This window comes from Stomoxys calcitrans, chromosome 5 (assembly GCF_963082655.1).
Source record: "Stomoxys calcitrans chromosome 5, idStoCalc2.1, whole genome shotgun sequence".
Classification (NCBI taxonomy): Eukaryota; Metazoa; Arthropoda; class Insecta; order Diptera; family Muscidae; genus Stomoxys; species Stomoxys calcitrans.
Genome location: NC_081556.1, coordinates 11,718,029 through 11,741,410, shown reverse-complemented (window position 1 = coordinate 11,741,410; position 23,382 = coordinate 11,718,029). Strand labels below are relative to the sequence as shown.

At 36.4% G+C, this 23,382-nt stretch overlaps 1 protein-coding gene across 5 annotated transcripts in view; it reads left to right on the top strand.

Annotated features, from left to right (window-relative positions):
• Positions 1 to 23,382, top strand: part of LOC106082548 (uncharacterized) — a 161,146-nt gene that overhangs the window by 20,209 nt on the left and 117,555 nt on the right. For 2 of the 5 annotated variants that reach the window (XM_059369378.1, XM_013245118.2), the window contains exons 3-4: positions 21,297 to 21,516; positions 21,584 to 21,696. In XM_059369378.1, coding sequence (XP_059225361.1) covers positions 21,297 to 21,516; positions 21,584 to 21,696 — 333 coding nt within the window. Of the gene's footprint in view, positions 1 to 6,333; positions 6,400 to 10,278; positions 12,797 to 21,296; positions 21,517 to 21,583; positions 21,697 to 23,382 lie in introns of those variants that run through there. The other 3 variants (XM_013245120.2, XM_013245121.2, XM_059369379.1) reach the window with 3 other exon arrangements.

Genomic DNA, 23,382 nt, shown 5'->3' with positions numbered 1-23,382 from the left:
TGTTTTGGATATCTGCACGAATGTTTAGTTACGTAGGTAGGTATGTGTGTGCAAGTGCAACACACAATTTGTTTTATTCCGGGGGGAAAATATGTGTTTGTTGTTCTTTTGTTTAATTTGTTTTGCTTTTATTGTTGCTATTTATGTTTAAATTTTCCACATTCATGCACATACACATGTCGCTCATGCTGTGCTATTAATTACTGTTAACACCACCGAATGAATGCCAGCCATTGTTATTATCATCATCGTCATCTGATTGTGTGCTCTTGTGAAAATATTCATGTTTACTCTTTGACAGGGTTGCCAAAATTGAAAATTTTTATCCAAAGTCAGATTTGACTTCGTGAACTTCTACAGGAGATTACATACCAAATAATGTGTTGTTGTCTTTATATATTTGCCAATCGCTGATCTATAACCTCATACAATAAAGCTGCCATATAAATCGGTGTAATAAATGCAACATTTTTCCACTTTCGTAGGCAACACCACTACAAACGAGCACTACACGCGGTGGTGGGGTTACATATTTTTGGACAAACAAACACAAAATTTCGATTTCAGTGCAACATGTCGAAAAAATGCTACACTTTTTTGCACAATCGAAATCACCATAAGTTCATATGTGAGCGTACAATAAGCCGATTACTGGCTTAGCTGTATGTCCATTGTGGCATGGGGCGAAATAATATCCGCATTCTCCTTTCAATCTAACCTTCAACCTAAGCTCATATATGTAAATTGTCAGCTGAGTCCATGTTGCTGGATTCCCAAGATACCTACCGGGTGAACTTCGCCCGTTTATTTTTTTTCGTTGTATTTTCTTATTTATTTTTATCCTGCCCTCCCACAGTATTTGAATTGGCAACCCTATTCTTAATTCTTCTCATTGCACGCCTTATCATGTGCATATGTGACGTAGGCTAGATTGTACTCTTGTTTTGTATCTGCTCTCAATTTAATTGTTACTCTCTGACTCGGGTCTCATTATCTTCATAGTTCAATATAATTTCCATAAAATTTGTTTTTGTTGTTATTCTCCCATGGGTTACTGATATTGATGTTTAGCTTAGTTGTTATTGTTGTTGTTGCTGCTGTGGTTGCTTGTGCATTGTTGTTTTCTTTATTATTAGTTTTGTTTGCACAAGTGCAAATGCTATGTTAAGTATTTTGTGTCTATGTGTGCAAACAAGGGAGTGGGGGGTGGGGATGGTTGGTTGAGATATAGTGTCACAATTAGGATTGCTGCTAAATTGATAACTCATTTCAATTTATTGTATTATGAATGGCTGTTTGCTTACGCGTGTATGTGCGTTTGTGTATGAACTACACTTTTTTTGTTTTGTCCATTGACATCAGTAAGCTGCGGCGGTAGTTTTGTGAAATCCAAATAATGGCAAGACATGGGAGACGACGCTATGGTTTTAAATCATTGCTTTTTTGGGCTTTTGTTTATTTTTTGATGTTGTTCTTGAAAGAAAAAATGCTGTTCTTTTCTAAAGAAATATCAACAAGTCATCATAAATTTTTTCGGTTTCTGTTTGTTTTGCTTTGAAAGTGATTGTAGAACGTCTCACATTCATTTTAACTTATTGATGGTTGGGAATTCTTGGCTAACAGTATAAAACTCATTTCTATTGTTGTTTTATTTGTATAATTCTTCTTGGAAAAATTGAAGCATTGTCTTACAGCACTGAATACAAAAAGGAGTGTTGCCAGACAAACAGTTTTGTTTGTCAGTTTCTCATTGAAAGTTAGGCGGGGAAAGGTAAAGGTTAATACGAATTAAGGTAGCTTTTATGTAACAATGGATAATTATTGTGCATTTCAAAGCAGTGATTGGCACATTGCGGCATTAAAACTAGTGTGCAAACGTAAATATCAGTGTGCCTCATCAATGGTTTAAAGATATTTGTTATACAACGCGTATGTTTGTGACTATATTTTTATCGCTCATGCATTATAAGTTCTTAAGAAATATTTTTGCAATGTTATTCAAAGCATAAGTTTTTGTTTAAAAATGAAAAGTGGTCAGCATCAAGTTATTTAATTTTAAAGTTTTTATATTTTTTAATGTTGGAATGTTTCAGTAGGCTCTTCTCGGAAATCTCAATAATTTTTCAAATTAATGAATCAATTAATTAAAAAACAACTTTTAAAACTTTATTCACTCTTAAGTCATAAATCTGGTAACTCACATAACTGAATGTTTTGAAGTATTTTGTAGCATATCTACATACATAGGTGTTTGTGTGTACTCTGTGGTGTATTGTTCTGTGTGCCACACAATGATTATGATGTGCTCTCATTTTGCTATTTTACACTCAGTCAAAGTCACATACTATGAGATATGTTTGTTTTTTCTTTTTTTTTGTTTTTGCTTCAACTCAAACTGTGGGGGGAGGGAGCTTTATATTGTTTTTGTAGTTTGTTTGTTATTTCCGAACTTTCATCATCCAGCAACCAAGGAAAAGTAAACAAGCCTTCCGCCAGTGCTGCTAAGCTATGTCATGAGCACATAAAAAACATTTCATACTGAGTTTATTTTATTTTGTTTTTATTGTTTTTGTTTTTGCCCCAAGCAAAGAAACGATGTCTGCAGCGGCAACGAACTGGCTCGGCATTACTCTGTTGTGTAGGGATGCCAAACTAGGGAACTGAGAAAAGTTTTAGTAAGGATTAAATAATACAATGAGAGAATTGTTTTTATGTGAGTGAAGCTAAAAGTCTGGGTTCGAATCCTGACGAGGACTTTAGAAAAAAATTTCAGCGGTGGTTATCCCCTCGTAATGCTGGCAACATTTGGTAGGTACTTTCCCATGTAAAAACTTCTCCCCAAAGGGGTGGCGCACTGCGGTACGCCATTCGGACTCGGCTTTAAGAAGGAGGCGCCTTATCATTGAGCTTAAAACTTGAATCGGATAGAATTCATTGATATGTGAGCTGTTAGTTAGTGGAATGTTCGTCGGCAAATATGTAATTTGAAGCCCAGAACTTATTGTGGTTGAAACCAGACACTAATTGTGGTAGGTAAATACAAAAAGTTTTGGTTTCTTTTTTTACGGAAATTTTTAGAAGTAAGGTACGAACATGATATCAACATTTGGGACTAAGTGACACGGAACCGCCCATCAAAACAAAAAACATCAGTTGTCAATAAGAACAATATTGGACCCAAATTGAAGGTTTATGGGAATAGAGTACAACTTGAAATTTGGATCCACATGCAGTCTGAAGGCGATGCTGGTTATGCTACGAATCGAGGTCTTTATTCGGTTTGCCTAAGGAAGACGGGTGCTGTCACAGTTCCATTGTGGATATCATCGATGCGGAGCGTAATCTGAGGAGGGTCTCTCTTCACTGATACCGATTGTTGTTGTAGCAGTTTGTTGTGTTCTATCTTTCGTCTGCTTGATTCTATTGAGTGTCCAGCTCCAGAAAATTTGCGACTAAGATAGGGTACGTCCAGAGGGATCTTGGTCTGAGTCGAGTGGGTGTGGTTGGCCCGTGAAGTTGGTTAAGACGTGTGTCGTGTGGTCTCTGGTCACAATCGATCTTGCAATACATCTTGCACGTCGGCATCAATCCTTGCTATGCCGGAACGTAATTGAACCAGAACTACTCTGGTTTGCCTGGGGAGGTCAATTTCTTCAGATGCGACGGGAGGCGGTGGTTCTTCAGGGACTACATTTACCCGGTAGCTATTTATCGCATCTTCTACCGTGTCTGCATGAATGTTGTCTAGACTCGCTTGATATGCCGCTTAATCTAGAGGATCTCTCTTCAAGCGGTGAACCTCACGCTCTAGATCATATAGATCTGCCTTAAGGCTTCTGGTCGGGCCGATTAAGAATAGGATATTCAGAAAACACTTTGGCGAGAAGAGGAGTGGAGGGAGAATTCGGTGTTTGAGTACAATAAGACCTGGTACTTTACTGAAGGCTCCAATACAGAATCATGGACGGGATTGGGGTCTACTTCGAATCACTGAGACTGCCGGACGAGTATACGGTTTTTCAGACAGAAGTTTGCGCCGCAAGAGAAATCCTGGGAAAAAATTTTACTCCCATAAAACTCAGGTTTCATGTGGATAGTATTCTCAAGGCCCTGAGTTCGAGGATGTTGAGGTCGAAATGCGTGACGGATTGTTTGGAGTCCCTGCATAGACTCGGGGCTTATGATGTGACGCTGACGTGGGTTACCGGACATGATGGCATTCCAGGAAATTAATGGGCAGACGAGTGCGACAGAAGGGGTTCGTCTGAGCAGGGCGAACCAGTCGACGAGTCTTACGTACTTGCCATTTATCAAGCTACCTAGTAGAGGGAATGTCCAGTGAGGAGGCGGTGTCTAAATGGGATTCGCTAGATGGATGTCGGACCGCTAGAACGCTCTGTGCTGCTATCAATCATAGGAGTAGTAAGGAATTAGAGGATGGACGAGTGCTCCTGGTCTTGCCTAGGTGTCATTTGTCGAGCTACTGCACACAGTAGAGGGCATGGCCAGAGTGGCGTCGGTGGCAAGATGGGTCTCTGTGGATGGTTGCTGGACTGCAATGTCGCTTTGGCCTGTCATCGACCGGAGGAGGGAGTTGCTGGCGTCCGATAAGAGGTCAATGAGTACCTCATAACCGTGCACTGTGCCTTACATAAGGAAATACTGGCGTTCCATAAAAGGTCACTGAGCACCAAGATAGAGGTCTTAACCGAAAACTGTGCCATAGGTATACCAAACAATGAACTCTGCAGGAGTTGTCTTGATAAGGATGAGGCTATCGAGCACTTGCTCTGTTATGTCCAGGTCACCAGGGCCGCAGACGCCGTTTTTGTGGAGGCACGTTTTCTGGGAAATCACCTGAGATTTTTGGGAGGGACGGGTTGGTTCCGACGGAAGGTGCGATTAGTGCACATAGTGGTATGTGTGAAGTATAGGCGCTGCCCCCTGATCTGTTTTCCACTCTTTCTGTTTCTTTATTCACGTATAACCAGGACTCACATACTCCTTCTTTCTCTCTTGGGGGACACAATGTACCAAACTGGTCTCTGAATGAACTCACCTATGGTGGGCTACCCCTTCAACTTAACCTAATACTAGTAGAGCCTATGGTGGGAATCAAAAGCACGAACATCGCATTTATGGCATGGGCGTAAAATTAAAAAAAATTAACACATTTTGTATATGCAAATAGCAACGCAAATGCAAATTTGCCTGTGAACATTCCACAAAGGAACTGGGGCAAACTTCTCACATATCACTGAGTGCTGTCCGATTCAAATTTTAAGCTCAATGAAAAAGGGCGTACATTCTAACCTCTGCGCTACGGTGGCCTACACATTTTGTATATCGAAAGGGCCTAACTCGATTTTTTTGCTACTTTATAGTAGAAGGAAAAAACTTGATGTAGTAATTTTTTTGTTATAACTCTGTTATTTGAAATTATATCCGTCTGTAATTTAAAGGCAAGTTGCATCTGACATTTGTCTTCAAGAAAAATAAAAAAACGCACAGTAGAAGAAAAAATCTTGACTTAGGCCTGAGCCGAATTAAACATTTAAATGAAAAATTTTTAATAAATTATGATCGACTTAAACATTTCTGTTCTTAAATTTCAAAAATTCTCTTACAATCAAGAAATACATAATTCGCAATAGAGATTTCAAACGGTTTTACCCGTTCACGTATGTGTTAATTTGGCCCCTGTTTTTGAAATTCTTATAACGCTGTTATTTAAATTGTTTCCACCTGAAATTTTGAGAAAAGGTGCATCTGACATTTGACTTCCAAAATAAACAAAGAATGCGATTTTTAGAAAAAAAAGAAAAAAAAAGTTTGGTTTTTTTTTATTAAGCGATCGGTATGTGGCGTAATATTTTTGGGAACATTTTCTACCCATTCTTACACAGTGAGGTTAAGGTTTCATCCCGATTTAAACAGGTCTTCTATTTTTGTCTCTGTTTCACAACCGATACAGTTTTTCCTATAATTTTGAAAAAGTTGATTGTTTCACCAAAAAAATTTCTCCTAATGTCATCCCTAGAACATTTTGTGTGGGGAGTGCGTATGTGTGTAGCTTAGAGTTGAGTTGTATAGAATAGAGTAGTTGTAGTATAGGTTTGTAGGGATGTATAATGCAGGGACAGACTTATGGACAGACATTCATATAATGGTAGATTGGGGTTGCTGTTGCTGCTGCCGCTGCTTGGTTTGCTTTGGTTGGTTAGGTGAGAGTGTGGTTGATTGCCGCTGCTGCCGCATACTGGCTGTTTTGTTTGTTTTTGGTGGATGAGAGTGAGTGTGGCTGTTTTTGGTGATACGGTTTGAACCGTTCTTGTTGAATTGTCGGTCGTCAGTAGCAAAACGTAACCAAGCTGACATGTTGTTGGCTTCCCTTATAATGTATTAATTTATTTACTATTATTATTATTATTTTTGTTTTCGTTACGTTTCGTTTACGCTGCGCTCCGCTTCGGTATGGTCTCGTCTGGCCTGTTCGTCATAATCGTTTGTTTGCCTCTCTGGCATTGTGTCGTTCTCACTCGCCCGTGGTTCGTTCGTTTGTTTGTTTGTCGCATTGAATTGAACGGTTTTGCGCGCCGCCTTACGTGTGGCTCACGCTTTGTTGATATTTAAACATCGTCGTCGTGTATATGTCATTGGTTTCTTCACGCGCCCGCATGAGTGCTTTAGTGCTTTAATACGCTATAGTGTGTGTGTGTGTGTGCGATTGTGTGTGTGTGCTTTGTGAAAATAAATCATTGAAATCACTTGTTTAGTGCCGATTTTTTTCGTTGTTGTTTTGTTTGATTGCGTTTAATTGTATTCATTCGAATGCTTATCGCAAAACATCATCAAGATCATGTTTTTCCTTCTGTTTTCGCATCAATTCAACAACGATTGTTAGCCGAATGAATTATTGAATTGAATTGAAGTGAAGTGTGCTTTTAGATGAGAAGGGGCAAATGAAAAGATGAAGAAGAGCAAAAAATTGAAAATAAAATAAAATCAAACGCTAAAGATAGAAGGCATTGCTTTATTTAATAAACCAAGTGACGCACTACTAGCCCCCATAACAATAATGATAATAATAAATAGCCAATATAAACAATTTTTGGTGTATACTGTGAGAGAAAAATGAAAGTTTTTTTACTCTTCTTTTGGTGCTTTAACAACATCTTAAATGCGTTTATTTATGAGCAGCAGAAAAGAAGATGAAAAAAGATAACCATGAAAATGTGTGAAATCAGCTGTAACAATAAATTTATAATTGTTAAAAGTTTTCAAAAAAACGTAATAAAAAGTGCAATAAATTAACTTAAAACCGGAAGTTGAACTGGCCATCGTTAGTTAGCTGTTTTACCTACCGGCAGCGGCAGAAATCTGTTTTTCCTTATCTCTTGGCTCGCCCAAAAAGGGTGGCTGGCTTAGCAAAGCCTTTAAAACAAGGGGGATGTACTCGTAAACCAACCACCCTTGTGACCAAATAATACCCTAGAGACCCCAGCAAACAAGATGTGACCTCAATACTGTTTTGTTGAGCCATCATACCACACACTCAAACCCATAGCCATACATATACACACAGACACACAAGCAAATAGGATATCAATTCATAGCAAAAACTGGTTGAAGGTTTTTCATTCTATTTTAGCGACAACAACAACAGCTACTACAACAACCAGCCTCTTCTGTTGTAACCAAGGATAGCACAAATGACAGAAATTCTTTCTCTCTTCATTTTCCCTTGAATGGGAAATTAGCACACAGGACAGGACTTGAATGCCGCATTCATGGCAACATGGCATAAGGAAACATATCCAAATGCGTAGTTTTTTGTTGTTGTTGTTACTTTTTTCCGGTCACTGCCATTCTTTTAATCAGGGAAAAGTAGAAAAATAAAAACCTTGTTGGAGTTGGTGAAAAAATCCCATTCCCATTTGGGGTCAGTAAAGGAAAATTGTAAGCACATTGGCTTGTGTATGGAAGAAATAGGTAACTTCTTAGATTATTATTTTTTGGATAGCTAGTACTAGGCTTTATTTAGCTCTGCTTTTTCAGCTCGGATCACAATTATTACTTTACACTATCCTACATACTTTCCGTTCTGTGAATGTATGTACGACACATTTATCATGACCGAGCAGAATCGTTTCAATCGAATTGCCTATTTATTATCCACATATTGCGCGAGTTGTCAAAGGTTTCTTAAACCGTTACTAATTTAATGTTACTTATAACCATCCACTTCATATTGCATTACACCATGATAAGATTTCGCATGGCTTACCGCCATAAAACATCACAAGTAGGAGTAAACACATCTCTCACCCCCACTACACCCCCAAAGTAACAGTGATCTCTTCTAGCAAGCTCTTCTCTCATATTTATTTGTTTATCTCTTTTATTCTCACCTATCTTCTGCTCTCATAATATTGCATTGCTCTTACACAAAATCTTAGTGAGTCTTAAGTGAAAATCATTTCTTATAGATGCATTTTCACTCTCTCAAACAAATGGCAATCACGAACAACGATTACAAATCTGACGTTTTCTTTTGTTTGAAAAGAGGAGCAAATGGGCATGAAAACTCAAGTAACTAACAAAAAGAAGCAAAGAAGAAAGTTAAAAAGTGTTTTTCAAAAATAATTCAAAGTTTAAAAACAAAAAAGTGTCCTCAATCCATTTAAATCTTATTCATTGTTCATACACAGTTATGTTGAAATTCGCTTTTCTCTTAAATTTCTTCGTTTATTTCTATTGCATCTCTAAACCTATTAAACATCTGTGATGAAAAGCAAGAACAATTCACAACAATAACAATTTTTTTATTGTGGATCAGTATGGGAAATGATTTGCAATTCACAATAATAAATGATTTTTTTGGTGGATCAGTATAGGAAAATGCTTTACGCGTGCGATGAGTACGTTCTCGCCTTTTCTCGGACTCCGTTGTTATCAACGATACTGTCTAAAATCCACCCTGTGTCAAACCTGGGAATTAATGCCACCTCAGAATCACATTTGCGGTACTACGAAGTGGAGTGGGGATTACTCATAAAATCTTCGTTGTGTCTGTGCCCAGACCTTTGTAATTATACTCTACGCTGCTGCATCCAGGCCAGCTTCTTTCTGCTCAGTACTTGTTTGGTGTATCTCATTACCAACTCCCAGTTGTTTTCGTTCTCCTACACCCCTCTGGACTATTGTTGTCCCACCCCTCTGGACTATTGTTGTCTCTACACCTCTCTGGACTATTGTTATCCCAGGCGAAACGTTTCCAATCACTGTTTCGAGTTCCCTGTGTCCTTCGACAAAGCGCACGCAATGGAAGAATGTGTTAGCTCCTTATAAATGCACTTGCTAGAAAAGTATTGGGTTGCCCAAAAAGTAATTGCGGATTTTTCATATAGTCGGCGTTGACAAATTTTTTCACAGCTGTGACTCTGTAATTGCATTCTTTCTTCTGTCAGTTATTAGCTGTTACTATTAGTTTGCTTTAGAAAAAAAGTGTAAAAAAGTATATTTGATTAAAGTTCATTCTAAGTTTTATTAAAAATTCATTTACTTTCTTTTAAAAAAATCCACAATTACTCTTTGGGCAACCCAATATTTGATCTTCCATGTAGGGAAAGTAGTTTACCAACCTTTCTCACCTCGAAATTACCATACTATAATTACAACATGATTAATCTGATTCCCAATTGTCTGGTGTGGTGAGAAATAATTGTGCTTTAATTCTTTATTGTTTGATCTGGTGGGAGAGTAATGAGCATAAATTTCCCATTGTTTGATATGGTGAAAGAGTATTGAGTGTTGTTTTCACCATTGCTTGTCATTGAGAGGACGAGAGAGTATTAAGCCTTGACCCCGTTATTTATTCTGGTGAGCGAGTTAGATTCCATTGTTTGATTTGATGAGAGTTTTAATTCCACATTGTTTGGTAAGAGAGTATTGAGTATTGCGGTAAGAGAGTAATGAGTCTTTATTGTTTGGTCTTAACACCTGACCCTCGATTCCCTTGCACGATTTTGATGAAATTTCATGTTTTTATTATGTAGAGGATTTTTATTGATGCAGCATTTTTTTAATTTTTATATTTTTTTTCTAAAGTTTTTTTAGAAATAAGAAGTTGTTTCTTTAATTTTTTTCAAAACTTTTTAAAAATTAAAAAAAAATTCGAAAATATTACACCAAAAATTAAAAAAAAAAAATAATAAAAAAAAGTTGAAAAAATAAAAGGAAAATTATAAAAAACAAATTAATAAAAAATTAAAGATTTTAAAAAAAATCTTTTTTTTACTTTACAACAAAAAAATCATTTTCTTAATATTTGGTTTTAATGTCATAAAAACGCATCTGCTGTCAACAGCATAAATTTATATTTTCCAATATAGAAACCACCAAATGCAACAAGGCATTCACATGTTTCCAGAAATTTCACTCCTAAGAATTTTGAGAACATTTTTTGTTTGATTTTTTGAGCTTTTAAAAAACTGCCTAGTTTTGACAAGCCAATTTTCCCCCAAAACATGACTTTATATGAGGACAAATGGTTTTTAACTAGTTTCATTCGTTCATTTAACGTCAATCCAAATTTCATAACCATACCTCTTTCCCAACGCGAGCAAGAATTTTTCTAAGACAGCTCTTTTTTTGGGTGGATTTTTACCCATTCGTCGTTGATGGTTTAAAAATCTTCCCACTGTGCGTTGATGGCTTTTGATTTCAATAAACATGAGCAGAGATACTAGATACCAAACAAAATGTGATGCTGCTGCTGCTTAACAATCTCCTCTGCCTCCTCCTCGTTTCTCTCATGTGCACACCCACCATTGACAGATGAATGAATACAAACGCCAAGGAAAAATAAACATTAACACTATTTATGCTATCCCCCCCACCTACTTCGTATAGAGATAGATATACTCTCGGGTCCAAACACACGCATAATAATAACACACACACATACTACTTGTAAACAAACAATTAATTATATGTATTAAATTTGCAATAACAACAGCCACAAGAGAGAAAATATTAAAGCAAAAAAGCATAAGCAAAAACAACAACAAAAGGAAATAACTCAACAAAAGCTAATGAAACCCTTATTAAATGAAACATAAGTAACACACTATATAAAGCAAAAAAATAACTACAAAAACAACAGCAGCATTGACGCCCCATAATAGTGTCGGTCGGTGGTTCATTCGCTTGGCATCGTTGGCATGTCTTTACAAGACAACGTCTGTCTCTCTTTTACTTGGCCGTGTTCGGTCAAATCCCCAAATCCCCCTTGCGGCCTCTAAAGCATTTAACCAACAGTGTTTTAAAACTCAAACAAACAACATAAAAAAGTCAAACATACCAAAGTAGCAAATCTATGCGTACATATCTACATACATACCTACTCACTCATGTGGTGTATTGTGGTAAATGAGAGTGCCCTGTGTGTACTTTAATTCCTTCTCTATGTCAACGTGTTCGTTGTCGTCGTCGTTGGCGACATCGTCGTTGGTAATGTGTACAAAAAGTCAAAACAATTATACCCCATGAGTTTGTTTAAATTAACCATCATCATCATCATCAGCCCAGGCTCAACTCAACTGTCTGTTTGACACCACACAACACTGGGTGTAGTGAGAGAGGGACCGGGTCCCCTCCCCTTGTTTATACATTTGTGTCTCTACACATAACTACATGGCTACCATACATACATATCTAAATGGATACTTGGTGTCGTGTTCATCGTTATAGTTGAGTAAGTGTGTAAATCAGTGAAAAAAAAAAAAATTAACAACAACAAGAGTAATAACCAAAAAAAAAAGTAACAAAAGCAAATACAAAAAGAGAATAACGAGTGTGAAAATTGTGAGATCAAAAGTGCAAGTGCTGTAGTACAAATATAATTAAGCCAAAGACAAGCTCCAGCAACAACAAAAACCACAACCAGCTTGTGTGTGAGTGCTATTTTATATATTTCATCCCCTTTGTTGGTCCTTCGCTGGACTGCCACCACCGGTAATCTATGGTTTATAAAAAGTGGAAACATAATCAAAAAATGTCTAAAAATGATACGGCCATTGCCACTGTTTTATGTGACACCGTTAATACAACGTCACAAACCAAAACAAAACTTGGCGGTGGCGAAAACAACAACAATAACAACGAGAAAAATACAAACAGTCATGGGGGTCAACAACAGTCACAGCCGCAGCCACAACAATGTGAAGGTGGCGGTGATGGTGGTTTGGCTGAAACCAACACTGTCGCCGCCAGCAATAACAATAGAAATGGCAATACCAGCACCACTTTAATAAATGCTACCGGCAAACCCTACAACAACAACAATAATAATAACACAAACACCAATAACAACCACAATAATAAAAGCCATATTAATGACGTTAAAGCTGGTGTTGCCGACAACGACGACTGTGGTTTTAATCGTGATATGGCAACAATAAAAGCCTCAGCAGCAACAACACCAACAACAGTTATTGTCAACAATAACAGTAAAATAAATAGTGAAGCCAGCCATGTCAACGGTGACAGCAGCGTCAGCGTCAGCGGCGGCGCTATCGTTGTCACTACTACCTCAATTAATAATGTAATTTTCAATAAATCATTGGATACCACAATGACAGCAACGCCAACACTCAACCTCACCACCACATCTACTTACACACCTACGCCAACACCAGCCCCCAATGCAAACAGTTATAGCAGCAATGGCTGTTGGCGAGATTATAAAAAATTGAAAACATATTTAATATTAAAGGATAAACAAAATGAGAAGGTAATTGAAATTGAAATAACAAAAATAAAACGACAACACCAACACTTACTCCCTCTTATTTCTTTGACATAAAAATAAAAGAGCAAAAACAAAAAAAAATACAAATAACGGTCATTTATTGTATTTATGCCACGACAATGATGACAAACCACCAGTACTCTTTCATACACTCGCCCACTCCCTCTCTTTCGCTCGTAAGAGTACATTGTATGAAAAATTAGTTTAGTGCCCTCTTTTTAATTTCTATACAAATGAGAAAAGTAGTTTTTAATGGATTTATAATGAATGGGACGTCTTTTTTTCGCTACTTTGTTAATTGTATTGTATTTGAAAGAGTAATTTTATTGTTATTTTGTATGGGTAAACAAAAAATGTATTAATTTTTTAATGATATTTAAAATACACAATATAATGTGGAGAATGGGTTAAAATTGTGCAATTAACATTAAAATGTTAATTAAAATATTATTATAGAAAGAAAGAAAGAGTGAGTGGGAGAGAGAGAAAGAAGGAGAGGAAAAAAAGACGAGATTATTTCAGATTATGGGAATAATGTTCATTTGATTAACATTCGCGGATTAACAAATGATTAAAACTGCGTTACTACTAAGTTTTCCATGAACATCCCATTAAAGAACAGGGGCAAACTTCTCACAAATCAAGTGAATGCTGTCCGGTTCAAGTTTTAGGCTCAATGATAAGGGGCCTCTTTCTTATAGCAGAGTCCAAGCGGCGTACCACAGAGCAACACCTCTTTGGGGATAAGTTTCTGCAAGGCAAAGTACCTTTCAAATGTCGCCAGCATTAGTAAGGGGATAACCTATCTAAATTTCAAAATTCCTCATGAAAATTCCATTAAGAAACAGGGAATACTTCTCTCATATCAATGAGTGCAGTCCGATTAAATTTTTAGATCAATGATAAGGGGCTCCTTTTTTATGCAGAGTCTGAATGGCGTGCCGCACGTTTTCATCAAAAAAAAAAAAAGGCGGGAGACTTCTCTCGTATCGATTAGTACAATACATGTTATGTTTTAGCTCCATGATTAGGGATATCCTATTTGTAGCAACATCGAAAGGGGTTGCGTATGCTTAATATTTATTTTTATTAAAATGTTAAACATACGCCTCGAGGTCCGGTCGTAATTATTTTAAACGTGCTAAATTCGGCCGGGCCGTATCTTGGGAACTTACCATCATGGATTCTGCTCAAATTTTCATGAAACGAACTTTGTTGAAGGGCATATGTGTACTTTATATACCAAATTTCTGCCAAATCAGGCAAAAATTGAAGGTTCGATGGGAAACTTATCAGGAGATCGGTTTATATGAAAGCTATATTAAGATATAGACCGATTTGAACCATACTTCCAACGGAAAATTTAACTCATTATAAAGCACTACGTGCAAAGTTTCAGTTAAATCGGATAGCAATTGCCATTTTACAGAAAAGCTATATCCAATTCTGAACCGATATGGCCTATTTGCAATATCCAAAGACCTGCATCAACGAGAAGTATCTGTGCCGAATTTCGAGCGGCTAGCTTTACGCATTCGACCGCTATCGTGATTTCGAACCACAATTTCAAAAATACCGGCGGTATTTTGATTAAAATTAAAAAAATATATATATATTGAACGTTCAATAACTCATAAACCGTTAGGGATATTCCAAACTTTCCAGCATGTTTTTTTTTGTAGGGTCTTACGAGCTTTATCTTTAAAATAAATGACTGCTTGGCAAACAATTAAAAATTTGACATGCTCGAGATGACCAACTTTCAAGCCCCATGGATCAGCCTCTGGACCCACTACGGTCCCCAGATTGCATACTTTGCATACTTATTAGATTACACCTCAACATTGACGATGTTAAGTTTCGTGTATCTTTCCCTTCAAAAGTTCAAGAATTATTTCCAAGATTTTTCGAGTTGGCAACACTGTGTGGTAATGGGTATAAAAAGCCTGAGAATGCAGTATGGCGTATGAGTAATTGATGCCTTATATGAATAGTACACCTACGTTATCAGCTACAAAACAAATTAAGCAGCTTTTTTACAAAAAATAACAAAAGGCTTTCGAGACAGTGTATTGAAAAATTATATAAAATTATAGATTAATAGATTTTTTTTTAAATTTAAAAGAAAATTTTTTTTAAAATTTTAAAAAATATTTTTTTCATAAAAATCGGTCCAGATTTAGATATAGCTCCCATATATATATATATATCGCCCGATTTGCATTTAAATGTCCGTAGTAGTTACAATTTTCAACCGATAGGCACAAAATTTGCCACGTACTGTTTTGTTACTGATCTTAACATATCTGGACAATTTCATTAAAATCGGTTCGATGTTTACAAAATTTAGCATGAGGTGCTTTATTTGACGTCTTCATATGTGTGCAAAATTTCATAAAAATCGCTTCAGATTAAGATATAGCTCCCTTACATGTCTTTCATGCGATATGGCCTTTTAAGGCTGTGGAAGCCACAATTTTCGTCCGATCTTTTGTTCTATTTCATGCCCCAGTATGTCTCAATACAAGGTTCTAAATTGCTATTTCCATTGGTATCCAAATTAAAGTCTGACTAGATTTTAAGATAAGTTCTACATAAAAAGTACTACAAACTCTAAATGGTGTAGGGTATTATATAGTCGGCACCGCCCGAATGTCAGGCGTCAATTGGTTAAGAGAAATTTGCTGGTGAGAGCAGTTCGATTGCATAAGGCTGAATTCGAGGGGTTGCGTATAAGGAATGTTTGTAAATATTAAATGTTGCTCATACGCACCGCAGTTCGCTATTAAATTTTCGAATCCAAAAGCCGAATTGAAAGTACAGTATGTAGAATGAGTAATTGACATTTTATATGAAATAATACACATACGTCCCCAGGTACAAAACAATTTTTGCAGAAAAACGCAATCGGCTGTCGTGATACCGTTATTAACCCATTAACGCCTGAGTCTGGGAACGCTTTCCTCGACGACTGCCACAATAGCTGAGAAGTTTGCTCGAAATCGGCTAATATTTAGATATAGCTCCCATATATATGTTCGTCCGATTTTGAGTAATATTGCAATAAAGTGCTCATTTGTTAACCGATTCTCTCGAAATTTGGCAAGAGGGATTTTAGAACTTTCGACATTAATGGTGAATTTTAAAGAAATCGGCCCAGATTTAGATATAGCTGTCATATATGTATATAGCTCGACTTTCACTCCAAGAGACACTGCAAGCACATTTTTTGACCTGTCTATAGAGTTTTGTCGAAATCGGTCGGTAAGATAGTCCGATTTTTAGAAATATTGCAAGAAAGTGGTTATTTGTCCACAGATTCTATCGAAATTTGACAGGAGGGATTTTCTCTTGGTCTCCAACATTATCGCTTAGTTACATAGCAATCGGTTCAGATTTAGATATAGTTGCCATATATGTATATTGCCCGATTTTCACTTCTACAGTCACTGCATAACGCTTTCCTCGACGACTACCACAATATCTGAGAAGTTTGCTTGAAATCGGTTCAGATTTAGATGTAGCCCCCATATATATGATTGTCATATTTTGGTTAATTTTCAATAATGATGTCATTTGTCATCAGTAGTTATTACAGTTTGAACATATTTGCTCGAAATTTGATACGGATAACCCATCTGAAAACATCCGCCGAGGTCCATCACAATTGATTCAGAATTGGATATAGCTCCCACATTGTACTTATAGGGTAGATGTAGGGTATTATACAGTCGACATCGCCCTTTTGCCCTTCCTTATAGGGGTTTTTAAATAAAAATGATTTTATTTTCAATTAAATTTTTAATTGCAAAATTGTTTACGATTTTTTTTCTGAGTAGTTACTTTGGATACCTAACGGTTCTATGAATATATAAATATTTGGAATGCTATAACCTCCAACTATCCTCTCTACTTGTTGTAATTGTAACAAGCCTTTTGAGTTACGATGTTAAATATATTATATTATTATCTACCTATCAATTATTTTATTTTTTATACACTACATTATATTTAATGTCCCGACTCGAAAGGAAGTTCTTTATAAAATTGTATTCATCTTGATAACAAAAAAAAAAGTTTTAATGAATGATATTGCCCTGCTTTTGTTTATTAACCTTTTTACGATTATCGTTAAATCTTCTTAAAGTTTTGACATTCTGATAAATCTAAATTTCCATATCAAACAACTGAACTTACTACCTACTTACCCTTTTTGTGGCCATACTCACTGACTCACTTAACAGTCGTCGTCTTTGTCGTTCATTCATTCAACCATTTTTACTGTTTAGATGTTTGATGATGATGATGATGGCAATGTCTTAAGAAAAAGTTATAACAGCTGAGTTATAACAGCTGTCTAGCTTTTCTTTGCCACCATGCTATCCTTTCTCTTTCTGGCCTTTATTAGTTAAGTTGGCGTTGGCGGCCTTCTCTTGGCTTTGTTTCTTTCTTTCTAATCATCCAAAATATTTATGGATACATTTCGTGTTTACCCGCAGTTTTGTAAATAATGGAAACAAGCATCAGGGCACAAACACTCAACCATACGCACATGCACGTACATGTACATGCGAATACACTTGGGCGCACACAAAACATGACACAATAACAATAACAAAATCACCAAACCGAAAAACAGAAACATTTCAAATACACTTTGTTATTTTATTAGTGTGTTGTTGTTGTTGTAGTTGATGATTTTTTTTCTTTCTTTTCTTCTTCTACTTATTTGAAGCAGTGTGTGTGTTTTTTTTTTGTTTTGTTTTCTTAACATTATTGTTGTTATTATTGTTGGGCTTAGCGTGCGGCAAAATATAGGTTTTTGTTCATCGTCGTCGTAGTCGTTGTGTGCTTCGTTTTGGCAATTTAGTTCATGGAGTCGTTGTGAGACTCGTCTCCGTTCCAACTCAAAGCATGAGTTGGGGTGTGTGTTTATTTTTTTTTTCTGTTTGTGTTGTGAGTGTGGCAGTGTGTGTATAGCTAGCGTGATAATAAATTCACTGGTGCGGTTGTGATTGTTGTTGTTGTTGGCATTTTAATTTCTGCAATTTGCGCGCCCCTGCTGTTGTGTTTCTTTCTCTCCCTGTGTTTCTCTCGTCTCTAGTGTTTTGACTCTCATCATTGTGGGTTGGTGCTGCTTTCCGGCTTATGATGAGTACTTCAAATGTCAATAAACTCGTTCATATTTATTTTTGTTTTAAATAATTTTATTATTTATTTAATGAGAGTTTTATGCAAATTTCAATTTTAATACAAAATGAGGTTTATTTTTATTTTTTTTTATTTGTTGTTGCTAAATAGAATTCAATTAAATTTAACATTTTGAACAAAATCATTAATTTTGCACCCTATATGGCTTTGGTTGTTTGAAAATTTATTGCTTTTGGGTGATTGCAGTAAATAGGGCGAACATTAAAGCGAGCAAGTTATATGGAAGGGGGAAAGGAGCTGGTAATGAAAGTTAGTCCCAAAGGGAAAGTAAGAAATATATGGGGATAATTATAATAAGGTAAATTTAAAGTCTTGTGTTCCTTACTGCAGGACTTCTTATTACCTGTCCTGTCTTATAGTAAGAAATGTGCATTAATTTTACGTTTAGCTTACATAGGGTACATCTAACAGCTTTTCAATATTCATAAGGGAAAATTTACACGAACTCTATATGCTTCTATGGCAACCAGAGATGCCAATTTAGTGCTTTTCGCAATAGAGTTAGTGCTTTTTTGGTCACCAAAAACCCGAATAAGCACCAACTAGTGCCAAACAAAAAAAAATGCACTATGTAGACGCCTTTTGCATTCCAAGTTCTTGCTTTTTACCCTTTTTATAAATTTGTTCGAAAATCACTACTGAATGAAGGGTTAACCACTACTGAATATTTTTTCTAAAGTTCTACCCGGAATTTGAACTACGCGTTCTGACGGGTCAACCAAATCAACAGATGGGCGATCAAAGCGAAAACATTCGATGGCGACGCCCCATTATTTTGCGTCCAATTGTAAGCTCGTTGTGACTTTTTTAGGATTGTTGATTTATTCTAAAAACAAGTCTAATGTCGAACCACGATTTTTTGTTATAGCTATACAAATATTTACAAAATTTTTAAGAAATCAAAATTTTACTCTTATTCTTGTTAACCTTTTTGGCAGTAATTTTTGGCGTCACTGATATCATCTAAAAGAGAATGGAATTTCAAGGAACTTCAGCTTAAACCAGGGCTGCCGATTAGGTTAAAAATCGGCAAAATAGCAAAAAATCGACAAATCTGGCAGTCCTGGTTTAAGCATAAGTCCCTTAAAAACCCATTTTCTTTTAGTCTTTCTTTTAGAATTCCACTATTCGCAACCTGTGGACGCCCGGTAGTTCGCAGCTTAGCTTCTCGAGACAGCAATGAATACCACACAGATCAGACCTGCGTGCCTGGCCCGGTAGTTCGCAGCTTAGCTTCTCGAGACAGCAATGAACCCCACACAAATAGGACCTTAATGTTCCAGCCTGTGTGGTGTTCACAGCTATCCCGTGCCGGGTTTGATCTGTGTCTAATCCCCCTGTGCGTCTGGCAACTTCTTTTTTGTTATCGAAAAAACCTCGCATTCCAGTGATATTTAATCTCATTCTGGTTAAATAACCTGTTTCTCTCCCCTTTGGGAGATAATGGTTTTCATTGAAATTGTGTCTTAAAATAAATTTTAAACGAAATTTTCTAAAATACAATATATTGAAATTTTCGTCAAAGACAAAATTTTATTAAAATGTTCTCTAAAGACAAAATCTTGTTTTATTTAAAAAAAATAAAAAAAAAATAATTTCAAATGACAAATTTTTAATAAAATTTTCTCAAAAAACAAAAGTTCAATGACGTATTCTGATAAAAGTTTTTTTTTTTGTTAACACTTGAATGAAATTTTCTGCATAGTCAAAATTTTAATAAATTCAAAATTTTAGACAAAATTTCTCCAAAACTAAAATTTACTCAGAAAACAAAATTTCGAAGATATTTTCTCTAATTTCAGTATTCAAAAATAAAATTGTTTGAATTTAATATAAGTACATCGCATTACACCCTAATATACATTCGTTGTCGTTATCACAAATTTCAAAGACGGCCATATTTAAATGCATTTTCTCCTGTTGCTGCTGCTATCTCGCCATTTGTAGACACGTGAATGCGACATTTTTTTCTATTTCCGATTTGTAATCTACTACCCAAAGACTTTGTGATTTATTAACCTTCAAAGTTAATCTATTTATGCGATTAGTCAGTCTATTATAGAATTTATTAATTTTTTTTATGAAAATGATAATAGAAGGTCATAGTGATGACACTATAAAATGCCATAAATGTTCTTTGAAATATGACGGTGGTTTTATATTATTAGACTTATACATGTAAGTGAATTTGTAAATTGCGTCAGAGTTTAAGAAAAGAAGTTAAATCAGGGAAAATGTAAGAAATTTCAGGGAAATGTCGTATATTTAAAAATTAATGTTATTTCTTAACATTAACTTAGTTGTCAAGAAAATGAAACTTTCTACAAAGTGGTGATAATAGATACCTAGAAAGTTTCGGTGTATTTTCTACATGCGGCATTTTTCACAAAAACCTTTCACGAAAAATTTGACTATAACTTTTTCCGTTTCTTTATTCAATAAATTTTCTGAAAGTTTGGTCAACATTTCCTTAAAATTTTCTTCTTAGAGAGAATTTTTTTAATGTTTCATTTTGGCCATTTTATGTGGTTTATTTAAGAAAAATTTCGTTGATTTTTGAAGATGTTTGCTCCTTTTGACGATTTTTCACCAAAAAGTCCTGGCAGCACTGTATAAATGCACTTTTGTGTTGCCATACAGAAACTAATGTGTGAAGGTCAACAGGTGATCATCTGGCAACCTTATTCTCTCGGTCTCTCTCTCTCTGACATCTTGATTCTGGTTTACCAATTGCTGATGTTGCCAACCCTGTTTTAAACCAATTCTCACCACTGAGTTGCACAGTTGTATTGGCTTCAATGAGTTCAACAGAGGCAAAACAGAATTAACTTAAATTAATACCATCTGGAATATTCCATTAATATAGAATGATCTTTCAAATAAAAATGTCATTGTCTTAATAATTAACATGTCTTTTGAATTATATTTTTTTATAAGGCCATCAACAAACTTAATTTCCTTGAAATTTCAGTACTTGGAAAATATCAAAATTTAGTATAATTCTAAGTTCAGCACCTCTAGCTCACAAATGAAAACCAAAAGTAATGATTGTTCCATTAACACAAGAGGTTTGAATTTGTGGGCAATAAATAGCTTATCTGCAATGATGCAATATTGTGGAATCAAATATTAATTTTTAAATATATATAAAAAAATCTTAATAAGGGCGATTTCCATAAGCAATTAATTATCTTTTGTTTTATAATTTCTCTTATTTATTTCTTGTTATTAACTTCTCTTTCTTTTTATGTTTCTTTTTTATTACTTTCAGACTAATCAAATACCCGAAAGTGAACGGAATTACTACCTAAGAAAAAAGCCTGCCTCTGCCGTGGAACGTGCTAAATTTGTGTGTTACACCTGTGGCACGGATGCACCTTCCTCACAACTAAGACTGGTCTATTGTTGTCCCAATGCAGAACGTGAACCCTATTATCCATTTATAAAAACAATGACAGCCTATAAAAATGCTAGTCCCATAAGTCCACAAGGTAAGATTTGAAAAAGAATATGAAGTGCTCCATTCACTTATTTTTTTTTGTAACTTTTCCTTAATAGGCATGGTGCAAATATGTTCCACTTGTTATGAAAAACATTCTAGTCGTGCCGAAGGTGTTCAACAATCGTCTATCGTAGTCTCATCAGCAGCTGGAGCCACGGCAGCCGAAAAGGTAACAAAAAAGAAACGAAAGAAAAAAAAACCCAAATTCAAAAGAAAAAAATCAGTAACATTTGTAGCACCTACTACTACTACTGCTTGCCTGCCTGCAATCATTCATCATTTTAAATGAATGGCTGTTGGGAGTTTTGAAGTGCAAGTCAAACAAAATGAGGTTAAAGAATAGTCAAATCATGCCATTCTATATACCATTGTTTGTGGGCCACCATTTCTTGGGTTCTCCTCTTTCTATTGATATCATCGTGTATTATAATGGTGTTGATTATTTACAAAAAAAAGCTAACAGTTCCATGTATGGGTCTGGACACTAAGTGTTGCCAACTAACCCAAATATATATTAGTAACGTTTAAATGTAAAGAAAGAGAAAGAGAGAGATCGAGAGAGAGAGAGAGAGGGAGAGATCGAGAGAGAGAGAGAGGGAGAGATCGAGAGAGAGAGAGGGAGAGATCGAGATAGAGAGAGAGGGAGGGCCTTGAAATTTTGCATACGATCTCGATAACACATCGGCCCTAATTATTCGAACTGTGCAAGGTCCATCATCTTCTTTACATGCCCTACACATGGTATCACTTATCGCTATTCTGCAAAAGTGCGCTCGAAAACTCATAAGCCGTACTGATCTTCTTTTTACTAGTTTTCAGTTATAGCCTCGTCTTTTTATGATTCAGATCTCTTCATAGCATTTTCATCGTCCTACCGACAGTTTCACTACATGCGCAGTGCTACATGCGCATTGGTCGCCTACCGCCTTCGCTCGGACTGCATCGCCCCGAAAGGTTTCGGATTGTAGAAGTTTAGTGACGGCAGTCCTCTGGTCTTTACGGCCAAATCGTATGCTCTTCTTTTATTCCCCCTTACTCCATAGCGGAGTAAGGGGCACCCCGGCACCCAAACAATGCGGATGGTGATATCCTTAGAGAGGGTGTTAAACTCCTTTTGACACTACAAGACCATTCCTATCGTCACCGTTCTGGTTGTTACAGCCCTGATGACCAGTTTACTTTCCGAAAAGAAATTCCTACTCGACGCACTAGCGTTAGTATCTCCGCCGACACAACCTATAAAGGTCCGGCAGTTGAAAACAGATATCAGTCCCTGGGTCCTCAATGTAGATCTCCAGATCCACTTTGTCCTCCGCTATGTCTCGGTACCCAAACAATGCGGATCGAGTCATCGTCAGAAAAGGCGCTTATCTCCTTTTGACGCTACAAGACCATCCGTGACCCCACCGTCCTGGTTGTTACAGTCCAAATGGCCAGTTTATTGTGCGTGAAGATGTTCACACCCGACGCACCAGCGTTAACATTATACCGCCTCAAGCATTCCATGATCGCCCGGATCTACGCCGGCACAACCTATTATGGTCAGGCAGTTGGAAGCAGATATCAGTTCCTAGGCCCTAAATGTAGACCTCCAGGTCCACTTTTTTCTCCAGCTTTTTCCCATTCGTGTAGCATTAACTTCCAGGGGACTACAACAGGGTTGCATCAATCCAAGAATATGCCGCTGGCAGCATTACCTCCCACTCGACCTCAAGTATAGTCTCAGATTTCCAATCGGAAATCACTTCCATTCCCTCCAGGATTCTGCTGGTTGCCACTGGCAGCAGTACCTCGCACTCGACCTCAATTATCGTCTCAGGTATCCGATCGCAAATCTCTACCATTCCCTCCAGGT